This window comes from Ursus maritimus, unplaced genomic scaffold (assembly GCF_017311325.1).
Source record: "Ursus maritimus isolate PB19 unplaced genomic scaffold, ASM1731132v1 scaffold_10, whole genome shotgun sequence".
Lineage (NCBI taxonomy): Eukaryota > Metazoa > Chordata > Mammalia > Carnivora > Ursidae > Ursus > Ursus maritimus.
Genome location: NW_024423344.1, coordinates 70,736,283 through 70,749,252, shown reverse-complemented (window position 1 = coordinate 70,749,252; position 12,970 = coordinate 70,736,283). Strand labels below are relative to the sequence as shown.

The window sequence follows — 12,970 nt, the reverse complement described above, 5'->3', positions numbered from 1 at the left end:
CCCCCCCCCCCCCCCGGCATCTCAGGGGCTGCCCCCGACGTCTGGCAGATGAGGGGGCGATGAAGCAGTCCTGAACCATTCGACAAAGAGGATTATGAACCCAGAGCCACTGCGCTGCCAGAGAGTGGAGGGGCCGGAAATTATGGACTTAGGTTTCGCTCCGATCGCACACGCTGGAAACCCCACGGCTCCCTGAGGGGTGGTTAGCAGGCTGGTCCGAGAACGTCTAGCTCTGCAGCGAATCCCCAGCTGCCTGGAAGGGAGCGCTCACAGTCTCCCCGGTGAGTGAGTATAGGGACATATCTTCTATTTTATCAGCAGCCCTAACTTTGTAGAGTTTTGGTGAAGGTCAGGCGAAAAGCAGTGAGCCTCCCCTTCACACTCCGGGGAGCAGCGGCGCATCGCGAGCAGTGACGAAATAGCTAATCAGGTTCTTGCCCGCGACACCTGGAGGCGCATGCCCACTGGGGGGGAGGCGTGGACACCCATCAGGAGGTTCTGAGTTAGAGAGGAAGAGCTGCGTTCCCTCCAGAGGCAATAGCCGGTGAGACTTAGGCCATCCTCCGTTGTAGAGAGGATGGGTGTCCATTATGAAATTGTGTTCATGGAAATAGGAAGGAAAGAACGGACACACAGGCTGGCCAGGAAGGAGAAGAAGCCATACAGAGCCCTTGCTTGTTGTCCCGCCTTCAGTTCCCAGCCCTACTCCTCATGATTTGGTGGGATGCTTCTCACATCATCCAGCCCTACGTATACGGCAAGCTTATGATCAAGTCGGACCAGTCAGAACCTTCTCCCCTGGATCTTGAATCTCGGCCACAGTGACGCCAGGCTGGGATGGGAAGCAGCTGAGGCCTCCAACAGCACTGTTTTCCCAGAAGGCCCAGGAACCCCAGCCGCTGAAGTCTCTGGGAGGGGAGCAGCCCGGGGTCCTTCATTTCTCAAGCCCCAAAGCTCAATGTTTCTATTTGATTCAGTGAGTGAATCCCTCCAAAGAACCTACTGATTCAACCCTCTACTGGAATGGCATACAATTTAATACATTTATTTATCGATGACCTTCTAGGCAATGGGCCCTGTGCCCAATTCCTTCGGAGACATCAATGTTCCCTTCTACAGTTGCGTGAAGGGTGCTAGCATCTTCTGGGGCCACAGCAGGTGCTCTTGGGCCTCACTCACCTCTCTCAGACACATCTGCGTCCTCCAGCTGCTGGTTTCTGCATCATGCTGAGGTGCTCGAATCCTCCAGAAGCCCTCTGAACCTGGAATGGAATCATTCTGAGCTGTGTATTTTGCCTCATCTCCCAGCCTTGCCCCATGGGTGCAAGTTTTTATTGCCCCCTGCAGCAGCTGGCTGCCCACCCTTGCCCTGGATGATTCTACTCCCCCACCCCCTCCACCCTCCATATCCTTTCCAATCCTTGTCTCCGGGTCTGCTCCCAGAAGAGCCAGAAGGTATGATGTTGGCTCTCTCTATTGGACAGTCTGGAAATGCTAATCCACCCCATTTTATAGGCGAGGACACTGAGGCCGAGGTGGCAGAGATCACTCAGCTAGTAGACAGTGTGTGTAGGATGGAAATTAGAATTGACCCTGTGGCCCCCGGCTGGCTCAGGTGGTAGAGCCTGTGACTTTTGATCTTGGGGTGATGAGTTTGAGCCCCGTGTTGTGGTAGAGTTTACTTAAAATGAAAGTGTCCTGAGAAATCACCCTGCAACTCATGCCCCCAAGACAAGGGTTTCTCAGGCTCAGCCCTGGTGACATTTTGGGCAGGATCAATTTTTGCTGTGAAGGGTTGTCCTGAGCAATGCAGAGCGTTTGGCAGCCCCCTGCCCCAGCCTCTATGCACTAGATACCAACAGCTCCCCGCCCCAGATGTGACGAGCCACAAAATCACCAAATTGCCAAGTGTCCCTGGGAGGAAGGGCGGATTCCTCCATGGTGAGGACCACTGGCTGAGAGAGTAGGTTCAGTTGGAAAAAAACATTGTGAGAGATCAGAGGTCTACACCGTTGAAGAAAGAAAGAGAGACCTCACACTCGGCCTGTTTATTGACCCTGTATAAACCTTTGGTCCAATCTCGTGTGTTCTGACTCCAAATCTGGCCCATTTTCCATTATGCTGGCTCCCTGAGATCAATTGTTCCATTGTTCTGCTTGTTAGAAAGTTCTTTCCTATTGAGACCAAATGCGCTTCCCAGGCACTTACTTCATCTGTGTGTCCTCCAGAGCCATGCCTGAAGCCTAATCCCTCGTCAGGGGCTGACATTTCAACTATGTGAGAGTCAGTCATGTGTCTCTTGCCCTATAGATTGGCACTGGCTATGTGCCAGCTGCTGAAAACACACAGGGGGCGGCTGTGGGACTCAAACCTCTAGGCACTCTCTCAACCTTTGAGCAGGAATTTCCAGGGGCCTGGAGTCTGTGTTTTAAAGCTTCCAGGTATTATAGGGACACATTCATATACATTGCAATCAGTTTTTAAAAGCTATTTATACAATTGTAATGATGACCACATTTTGCTACTTCTTACATCTAGGGGTGCTTACATAGCTGTGCTGACCCCTGGTGGAAACCAGTTACCCAAGTGACACCATCAGAGACCTGGACCACTTGGAGAGTATGACAACATTCGAATGACAGATTTGAGCCAGGCTCCAGGTCACCTCCCCTTATTGAAGGGAATGGGAAAGCAAACCTAATGGTCATGGGACCACAGCACACCCAGATAAAGATCCTAACTTAAAAGAAATGCACATAAAGAAAAAAAAAATGACAGCGGCGAAGAGAGTACCAATGTGGGGTAAAAAAATAAAAATAGGCTCTTGTATCCACTCAAGCTCAATCACTACTCGCTTAGCCCCTCATAAACGGGAGTGATTGTTTAACTCCCATCTGCCAAGGTTTTAATTTACATGCCCTATATTCTATTTTAAGGGTTCCCAGGCTTCCCAAATGAGCACACGATTTTCCTCTTCCTTTTTTAACTGCCCTTTTTTTCAATGAAAGAAATTGCAATGGCTTGCTTTTTTGTTGGAAGAGTTTTTCTGGTTTCTTATTCATTGTTGCCCTCCTCTAAATACTAAATACTCCTCATGCAAACTTAAGCCTTTAACTCACGTCCCTTCTAGTTTGATGTTCTCTTGTCTTCTCTGGTAGAGTCCTGTGTTATTCCGGCTGCTCGGAGCAGGGTCCAGGACTGTCCACGGCAGGCATGACTCCTCCCTTTGGCCACAGCAGTTTGGCTGATGAGCACAGAGAAAGTCTGCGCGTCTGTACAAAACCCCAACCACCCCAACCCCCACTTCTTTTTAAAGTGAAATATGTCTGCATTTCAAACTCCATCATGGCAACTGAACGCCATAAAGGAGAGCCTCCGTTCTGCTGGAGGCATTTTCTGGATCTTTGGAGGGTGATTCCATTTCATGTTGCAAAGATTGCATGTGAGTATGTAGGAAAGAGAGAGAGAAAGAGAGAACATTGAGAATTGAGAGAGGGAGAGAGAATGGATATTCTAGTAAAGTAATGTGTCTGAGTCCTGGTGGGTCATGCTACCCTAAATAACTTGGGCTTGCACTGGCTGGCTTTTGTTCATAAAATGCTAATCCTTTCAGGTGCAGATCTATATAAAACAGTGGGGATTCAAGGGTGCACAGAAATCTCACCTCTCTTCTGCTACGTAAGGTAATGTTTAAACTAACAGTTTGAAATGATTTTGAGGGGATTAACAAGACATCATTTGAAAAACTTTGAGAATCTTTATCAAATAGTAACACGTGCCATATGGTATATGTGACCTCAGACTAACAGCACCAGGTAGAGAGCACTGTCATTGTTTTCTAGATTGCCTTTGAATGCACAGATGTCAGGGAAAAAGTTAATTTCTCACGTCAACTATGATGATGGGGGAAGGAGTCGTTTCCTTTCATAAGGAAAAGCACACCTGGTATTGGAAAATAATTCTCCTTTGCTTGCAGGCAAAATGAGGAAATGTCTTAAATGTAATGCCCAGAGTCCCCTGATGCTGGATGAGTGTGGCTTGGGTGACTGCCCTCCTCGCTTCAGACAGGACAGTTGCTGTTGTGAGATGCTTTGCATGGCTTACCTCTCCTAATGCCCCCGGCCACCATGGGAGGTAGTATCCCCATTACCTACGTCTTCAACAAGGAGCGTACATGGTGGGGCTAAGATCCAGAGGCAGGCTCCTCACCACAGCGTGGAGGCTTCCTCTCTGAAGGCACTGTGTGTACTCATCATCAGCCAGGCTGCCATCTTTTAGGGGAACAATTAACTTCCTCGAGTTGGGGAAACCTGAAAGGAACGAATGAGTAAGTATCTGCAAGAGAAAGCACTTCTGCGTGAAGCACAGACCCGCGGGCACTCTGGCTGGTTTGGTGAGCTGGAGAAGTGGGGCAAGTATTTGATTAGTCAGTTCTAGAGCCAACAAAATGTGAAATTGCTTTCACAGTGATCTCATTTGTTTGCAGTCCTGTTGCGCATTAATGTGAGGCCCATGCGACCTGTCCAGGTATGCAATGGAAGGACATTTGCTTCAGGGCCTGTGCTTTCTTGCATTTTGTCTGTTTGCTCACTGGAGTAAGCCAATGCCCGAATGGCTTTGGGTCAGCTAGCCAGTGACGGTATGGCTGGCGTGTCTGGTTGCCGCCCACGATGTGTTGGGCAACTCTGGGGTGTGGACGCCAACTCAGGATGGTAAACACAGCGGAGGAAAATCAATCACATTTTGTAAAAAAAAAAAAAAAACAACACTAGCAAACATCACTGTGGCAGCTAAATATTTTGAGTCATTTCAGGGCAAAGTAAGCAAGGGAACCCAAGGCTGCTCAAGCCCACCCAAGGTGTACCTGCTGGGCGGTTACAAACATAGATTTTGCAGCTGGACCTCCTGGGTTTCACTCCGCCACAGCTCTTGGGCTGCTTTTCAAGTTCTGTGCCTGGATTGCTCACATCTGAGAAGAGGCATAATAATAGCATCTACTTCATAGGGGCTATTGCTAGGATTGGATGAATCGATACACTTAAAGCAGCAGAACAGGGTTTGGCGACAATACACGCCCTGCGGTGAAGTCATGTGTTACTATTTTGATGCTGATCAGTGATCCCCACAGCCAGGTCTCCTTTTCTGAATCAGGTGGTTTTCCTCTCTGTACTCATCACTTTCACTCTCCTGTTTCCCACTGTGGCCCTGGGAAGTCGGCAGATACTATATTATCCCCTTTTTGCTGATGAGGAAATGGAGCGGGATGGGATTAAGTGAGTTGCCAAGTGCCTGAGTGGGGAGCCAGCTCAGCCTCCTGGCTCAGCCCCTAGAGCTTTCTACGATCTTGCGATAAAGCCTCAGATGAAAAGGGAGCAGCCCTGTCTTTGGTCCAAATCCTGCCTTCTCATCCACGATGTCATTGATCCCTCCATCCACATGGTGCTCCCGATGGTAGGATGTGCTGCTGGATCAGAGTCTCTTCACTAAGGTTCATTTCCAAAAGCTATTAGAAAGACATTTTCCACCCCAGCGACGTCGTGCCTGTCCTCCGGCGACACTTGCTCTGTTTTTGCATTTCTTGATGCACAGAACAGGTGCGGTGATGTTTCATGATCCGCCTTTCCTTTGCTCTGCAAAACTAGGATGGCAGCTCCTTGGGTAGCTGCTTTGCTCACCGGGGGAGCTAAGCTGAGAAGCATGGGTTCTTTTCGGCTCAGCAGATGTTAAGGCGATAAGCTGCACTTTTTAGAGCCTCCGGGAGGCTCAGCCAGCCTGGGCTGAACTCTCGGGGCCTGTCTGGTTCTCTGCTCTCCAGCGGCTGCGGTTATGGACGTGTGTCTGAGCTCCGAGCAGCAGCCCGGGCGCCTGCAGGAAGCACCGTGCAGCCCAGATGGCTGCTTAGAGCCGGCGGAGGGGGCTCCCCAGGAGGACGGCACCGGTGGACCCCCAGGAGGTAACCTCCTTCCTCACCGGGACACCTTGTCAGTTGCTTTCCTGGCCATGGCATTTCCCAGTTAACTTCAGCGACAAGAATTCCCATCTCCTTTTAATTCTAGATTGTTCCTATAGCGAAGCTTAGTAGAAAAGTGCCTTTATGCAAGTCTGAGCATAGCATTAAAAGTTATCCCAATTTTTTCATTATTTACTTAAATCTAAATTTGTCTCATCCTATGTATAAATCTCAAATGGTTATATTTGTGTCACAAGAATCTTTAAAAAGAAACAAAATCTTGGTTCATGTCTGCTTTTCGCCAACATGTTCTCCTGGCAGCTGTGTCATACGTGGGTTGCATTTCTGGACAGGGACTTGGTAGTAATAAATAATAGACATAACAAATAATGTCAGAAAAGCCAAAGTATGGCCTTCCAAACATTTATAATCATTTAACATGGTAAAGTTATGTTCCAGCTCAACTAAGACGGGATGCTATTTATTTTTACTAAACCAGTGTACGTAAAAAGGCAATTATATCTCTAAAATCTGATCTAAAACTCTCAGACTAGCATTGATACAATAAATGAAAACATCTAGTGTGCAATAAGCATAAATTTCTTTATCTTTGTCGAACACAGAAGGGTCTTCTGGGAGAATATTTATGTGCCTGCATTTCTTTACAATGTTGGTTGGAAAAATGTATCAGCTCATTCGCCTGTGAAATAATGAGCCATTCCAATTCAGCCCATTGACTTTTTCCACTGTCTTGAGAGAAAAATAGGTCCCCAGCTGGTGAGATGTGGGAGGAAGGGAAGAAGGACCTGTCTGAGCCACAGTGGGGGAGGGAAGTCTGCAGGGGCTGGCGTGGGTCCCGGTTGGTCTGGCTGCTCCAAGTCACCTACCCCAGTGACGAAACCTCAGAGGAAAAGGGAGCAGCCCTGTGCCGACTCCTTGCACCGACCAGCCTGAACCAGCCCATGAATTTCAGGGATTTTTTTGAAGGTTGTTGTTAAACATGGCCATTATTGAAATGTGAGTTATGAAAACTTACCACTAAAGAGATTATATAAAAGCCAAAGGTATATTAAAAAACGAAGGTAATGGATACTCACAACTCATCCTGATGTACTTTATTACGTTTTGAGATTATGAGCGTCTATGCTGCTGAGCTTCCTGGTGTCCGTTGCCCTGCCTGGTAGAAAGCAGGTGGAAAGCCCCGGTCATGGTGGGCAGGGCATGTCTTTTTCCGGGGATGTCTGCAGGTAGTTTGAAGTCGCTGAGACGGGAGCATTCCTACCATGGTGACCATCAAACCCTGCAAATCAGTGCTTCATCCCCTTGTCCCAAGCTGATGGTTGAACATTTCCTGGCACACCATGGTCTATTCCTCTGCCTTTTTATCGTCTCTCCAACAGTTCCGTCTGCTCGAGGGGAGAAGCTAGGGCCTCTTTGGTCGTTCACAGATAATGAGCTGGTGGTGTTAGATGTTAGGAGCTTCCCCTAATAAGAGGTGGGTGAGGGACACAGGTCTCCCTCCCAGTCCTACAGCCTCCCCACAACCCCTACCAGGACGGTGTCTTGTGCCTGACTTGGTCACTATTTATTAGCAGGCTCAGGGCACAGACTTCTCCTCCGGGGGTGGAACTCACACTACATCAGACCCAGCGCGTGGGGGTGGGGGGTGGGGGTGGTGGTAGCGAGAACAGCACCCTGGGGAGCTGTGGACATCTGTCATGGTCCCTGTGCTCAAAGACTATTTCTCAGTCTTCTGCACATGGACACTTTTTGGGTAAAATACAGCAAAAATTCATTTCTAGAAAAACACAATGAAAATACATGTGAAGACAAAACACAAGCCCTGTGTTTTGGTAACTGGACATGGTCAAACTGCTGGAAACATTTCTAAGAGCAGACCCGGAATGTCTGTGTTCTTCTGTGAACCTGTTCGGATTTGCAGACCGGCAGCACAGGAGGGTTCTCGTGCAGGTGCTAATCAGTGACACCCAAAATCGCCTGCTTCTGAGGGGTGGATGCCTGATTAGGTGTCTCCAAACACCCTCTGCCCTTCACCCCGTATTCGCGCCCTGCCCCCGCCGCCTCCTCTTCCGCCTGGGGTGGGGGGACATTTCTGATTAGAGTGCCTCAGAGGTTAACTGACCACTCCTTGTCGCTATTTTCCAAAGCCCACATTCCACCTGTGGTTAGAAAGGTCCCTGGTGGATCTCAGCGAGCAAAGGCAGGTTTCACGCAGGTTTCCCTCCAGCTCCTCGCTACTGATTCCTTCTCACCGCTGGCACCAGCAGCTTCTCTTTCGCTGCCCGCCCCTAGTGTGAGGGCACGCGGCATCCCCACTCCTCACATCCTCACGCACTGCTCCTGTTATCCTGAAAGACCCAGCAAAATCTGCACAGTCTCGGCTTCCATGATGTCAGCCCTGATCAGGTGCTCTTTTACCAGCAGCTTCTTTTTCGCTGCCCGCCCCTAGTGTGAGGGCACACAGCATCTCCACTCCTGACATCCTCACGCACTGCTCCTGTTATCCTGAAAGACCCAGCAAAATCTGCACAGTCTTGGCTTCCATGATGTCAGCCCCGATTAGGTGCTCTTTTCCGCTCATTTTATGTGATATTTGAGAGCTGCTCATGAGTTTAAAGGGTATTTAAAGCAATTGTAACTTAATAGGCAGAGCTCATCTGACAGCCTCCCCCAGGACTGTGGAGCTGGCTCGTGTTTGGGTGACCTGTACCTTTTGAGGAGCAGTTGTAGGAAGGATTTAAAGAACATGCTCCAGCCAACGTGTGGGAATGTTCCTTCACTTCAAGTCCTAAAAATAGGTCTGTGTTTGCTTAGGTCCGCATCCAGACAGCGCATTCTTGCCATCCTGCTGGTAGGCTGGCTTCCTCCTGTCACCAAAACAGAGGAGTGGGGACGGAGCCACACCTCTCTGTCCTCTGCTACCTCGCAGAACTAGCCGGGGCATCCTCTGGCGTTCCATCGTCTCTCGGGAACGTCGCACCCGAACTTCGTGTCCCTGTCGCTGGGCATCACTCCGTTTTGTGCTAGTTTGCAGCCATTGCTGGCATCACCCCTCTCTGTGGGAAAACCGCCCAGGCCCTTCCCATCTTACAAGCTGTGCCTACTGTGTACTTACATTAGATCAACAAATCATGGAAACTATTCCATTTTCTGCCCCCACAGATTCAAACAAGATAGAACCATCTCTTCGTAGCCTCCAGAAATTTGTTCCTACAGATTACGCCAGCTACACTCAGGAGCACTACATGTTTGCAGGCACGAAGATCGTCATCCAAGAGTCAATAGAGAGCTACGGAGCGGTGGTGTGGCCGGGGGTGAGGCAGCCATTACCTCTGGGAAGTAGGGGCTCCTGGGGGCGACAGTGCCACATGTTGGGGCTGCCGTGGACAGGCTGCTGAGTGCTTTCCCGTTCTGTACTTCTACAGGGGAACTTCTTGGCCCCAGGGGGCTGGGGGAGGGCTTGGCTCCCCAAAAGCATAACATCTCTCCCAGAAGCCATCATTTTCCTCTGTGCCATTCTTGAAATACTATTTTTTACATTAAGATTAGCTTGAATATATCAGGAAGTGAGATGAAAAATTCATATGAATTTTGAGAAAAAAACAATCAGAGCCGAGTGCTCGATTCCCTTCTCCGCCATGGGTGTTCCCGAGGAAGTGGGTAGGAAGCCGCCTGCCTCTCCTCCCTGCAGCGGCCCCAAGAAGGGGGCATGGAAATGGGGGAGACGCTCTGAATCTTGAGTCAATCTGCTAGCTTGGTGCCCGCCACCCGGGATTACTAACACGCCACTGTTTTGCACCTGCCAGCTGGGGAGGTGGGGGCTCAGAAAAGTTGACTCATTTGGGAGAGCTGTGCCACCGCATTTGGGACAGCGGGCCTCCCATGCGAGCTCGGTTGTTCTTTGAGAGGTTCCGGATTCAGGCTGCTCTGTCGTTGACGGGGCATGGATGGCCCAGGGTTTGGGTTCAAATGCAGATCTGGGACTTGGAAGTGCTGCCACTCGGGGGCGGGGGGACTTTAGGCCTGCTGTTCCAGGGACCGCAGCTGAGCGCCCGGGGTGGAGGTGCCATGGAGCTCCCTGGGGCAGGTGGCCTGGGTACCAGTGGCAGGTGACAAGGAGGGTGGACGAGGGGGAGGGGCTGACAAAGGGCTCCAGGCTCCTAGAGCTGCCCACCTCCACCCCTCCAGCTAAAGAAGCTCAGTATTTCTTCCCTATGCGTTCAAGTATGATTTCCTTCATAGGGAAATCCTCTTCTTTGGCTTAATAACAAGTTTAAAAACCACCAAACTGCTCCCCAGCTTCCTATGGTAATATATTTGGCAAACTGACAACCATAGCAGGGCTACCAGGAGATCAGGAGTGGAAGAATATCTGTCCACGGGACCATTTTATTCTCACCAAGGCCTCAACCTTTCACGCACCAAACCCTGGCCTCTCCCGGCACCGCAGTCTCCTGAAAGCTGCGAAGGAATGGTTGTCATGAAGCAGGAAAACACCCTTCCTCGTGGGACTCCAAGTGCAGCTGTCCATGAAAGAGGTCCCTCTCCCGTCTGCTAACAGGGCTGGGAAGGTGGGGGTGAAGAAATGCAGTGCTTCCTGAGAAAAGCTTTGTCTCCGGGCAGGGCACTGCGGGAAGCCTGGAAACCCCCTCAAAGCACATCTTCTTGGTGGCTCTAGTTGACACTTCCTCCTATTGAAACCCCTGCCACCACAAATCTCTATCCTTGCTCTTCATCCGGAGAGTTCCTTTCCGAGGGCCAGAGCTCCGGGCAATGCGCTGCGCGGGGCTGTTTCACCGCCGCCCCCGCCGGACACTCCGGGCGCGGCCCTCCTGCTTCAGCACCTAGGGCACCTCTCCCTGGCCCCCGGTGCCCCCAGCCTGTGCCTCCTGACGCCCCTCGCGTGCCTGAGTCCCCGTGAGAGGAGACGTGACGGCACGTTCGTCTGGGCCCGTGGACTCTTCACTGTGAACACACGGGGGTGAGAGGCAGCGGCCTGTGGGCGGGGGTTGCTGCCGCCCCTGCCCTGGCCGGCTCCAACGGTCCCGGCTGCCCCCACGCCAGCCCAGGCCCCCCCACGAAAAGTGGCCTCCCAACAAGGTCAGAGCAGCCACAGGAAGATGAGAGGTCAGAGTGCACACAGACGAGAGGTCAGTTTGCTTCGTCATCTCAGGATTCACGTCGTCACACGGAACCCTTCCAGAGCTCTCAAATCTGCGGCGCTGCCGACACCCCATCGCATAAAGGTGAACGCCTCAGCCGTCAGCGCAAGTCCAGTACCCTTTATCTCTTCGTAGAAAGGTCAGGAGAAGGGGAGGCAGAAGAGAATGAAGAGAGAAGGAAAGGAACGTTTTGAGCTTCTGCATTCGAAGTTATCTTAACTCATTCACATGCTTTTTAGCATCTCCTCGCTGCTCCTCAAAGTGTGGTCCACGGACCAGCAGCATGGCCATCGGCCGGTGCTCTGTAGAAACGCAGTCTGGAGCCCCGCACGGCCCCGGAGTGCGCGCACCCTCAGAAGCACTGTACTGTTTCTTGGATGACTGCTAAAAAAAATAAACTGCCCAGTTGTGCGGGGTAGCAAAGTTCTAACCCGCCTGAACTTCGAGAAAGGAGTCTGGAGGGAAGTGGTGAAGACGTACAGCAATGCTCTTGGGAGCAGGTGGCGGACGGCGAGACCAAACCAGAGCAAGAGTTGCTGTGTTCAGGCCTCCTCCCTGGACTTGCAAGAGCCTAGTGGACCTTCCTCTTCCTGGACACTGACCCAGAGTTTTCAGATAGATGTGATTTAGCAAGTCTGTGTCTCCGGTTCCTCTAATGCGTGTCACAACTTTTATAGTCCAGAGGTCCATATAGGGCATTGAATGCATATTTCAATTCTTATGTGCCCCTCAATAAACTGCAACTATTAACATCTCTTGTAGTATTTCGCTTGGGGTAGGGAAGGGGAGTCGGGTCGCCACTGTTTTCCAATGTTCCAATGCTCAGGTGACAACTGCAAATATCTTTTTAGGCTACGGCTTTGTGTCAGTATTTGGAGGAACATACAGAGGAACTGAATCTCCAAGATGCTAAGATACTTGAGATTGGTGCTGGACCAGGCCTTGTCTCCATTGTGGCCAGTATTCTAGGTTTGTCTATTTATTCCTGACTTTGTTTCAAAACACCTTGACGTTGATGGCAATGATAGCGAGTGCTTTCTGTGTGGCCGGCTGCGACTCAGATGCTTGGCCATGATCTCACTCACTGAATCTCCCAAAATATCATGAGCTAGGAATTAGTCCTGTTAGCCCAGAAATAAGATAATCACATGTGAGAGAGAGGTTAGGGGACCTGCCCAGCCCACCGAGGACCGTGTGATGAGGCTGAAATTCTGGAGCTGTGACTCTCCCGTTGTAAACAGCTACGTTATGCTGTCTCCTGTTTATCGTCACGAATATTATAACTAACATTTTGAAGAAAAATAGGTGAGTTAATCCGACGTGAAGCCAGATTCATACACCACATGCAGGTTGTGAGATCCGGGCACAGAGCAAGAGGTGCGTACGTATGTGGCGTACTTCTGCCTACAATGTTACAGAGCTTCCTCTATTAAATCCAGTCTGGAAATGGGGTGGTCCACTTTGTGAACTCTTGCCACTAGCTTTAAAACGCCTAACAATTAATTTAACAAATTTAGGTTGGAGAAAGGCAGTCATACAAAATAGATGAAATTTTCAGATAAAGAGAGTTTTAGAAGGAAAAACATGGTGAATTATTATAGTAAGCAGCTAATTATCCTGAAATCTCCCAACACCGCATCACTGTTTCTTAAAAAATGATAACATTATTCTATTTCAGTAGTTCTCAACCAAAGGTGATTCTGCCCCATAAAGGACATATGGCCACATCTAGAGACACTTTTGATCGTCATGAGCTGGGGGTGGAGTCGGGGGACAGAGACCCTGGACGCCGTCAAACATCAGACAGCGCACAGGGCAGAGCTCCCCATGGGAAAGA

General features: G+C 50.2%; 1 protein-coding gene and 1 long non-coding RNA gene across 2 annotated transcripts in view; one reads left to right on the top strand and one right to left on the bottom strand.

Annotated features, from left to right (window-relative positions):
- Positions 1-1,327, bottom strand: part of LOC103657557 — a 5,493-nt gene extending 4,166 nt beyond the window's left edge. The window contains exon 1 of the long non-coding RNA XR_566885.1: positions 1,180-1,327. This is a non-coding gene — a long non-coding RNA (uncharacterized LOC103657557). The remainder of the gene's footprint in view (positions 1-1,179) is intronic.
- Positions 1,328-5,826: 4,499 nt separating this feature from the next.
- Positions 5,827-12,970, top strand: part of METTL21C (methyltransferase like 21C) — a 7,703-nt gene continuing 559 nt past the window's right edge. The window contains exons 1-3 of the mRNA XM_008684986.1: positions 5,827-5,953; positions 9,134-9,285; positions 11,985-12,102. Coding sequence (XP_008683208.1) covers positions 5,827-5,953; positions 9,134-9,285; positions 11,985-12,102 — 397 coding nt within the window. The remainder of the gene's footprint in view (positions 5,954-9,133; positions 9,286-11,984; positions 12,103-12,970) is intronic.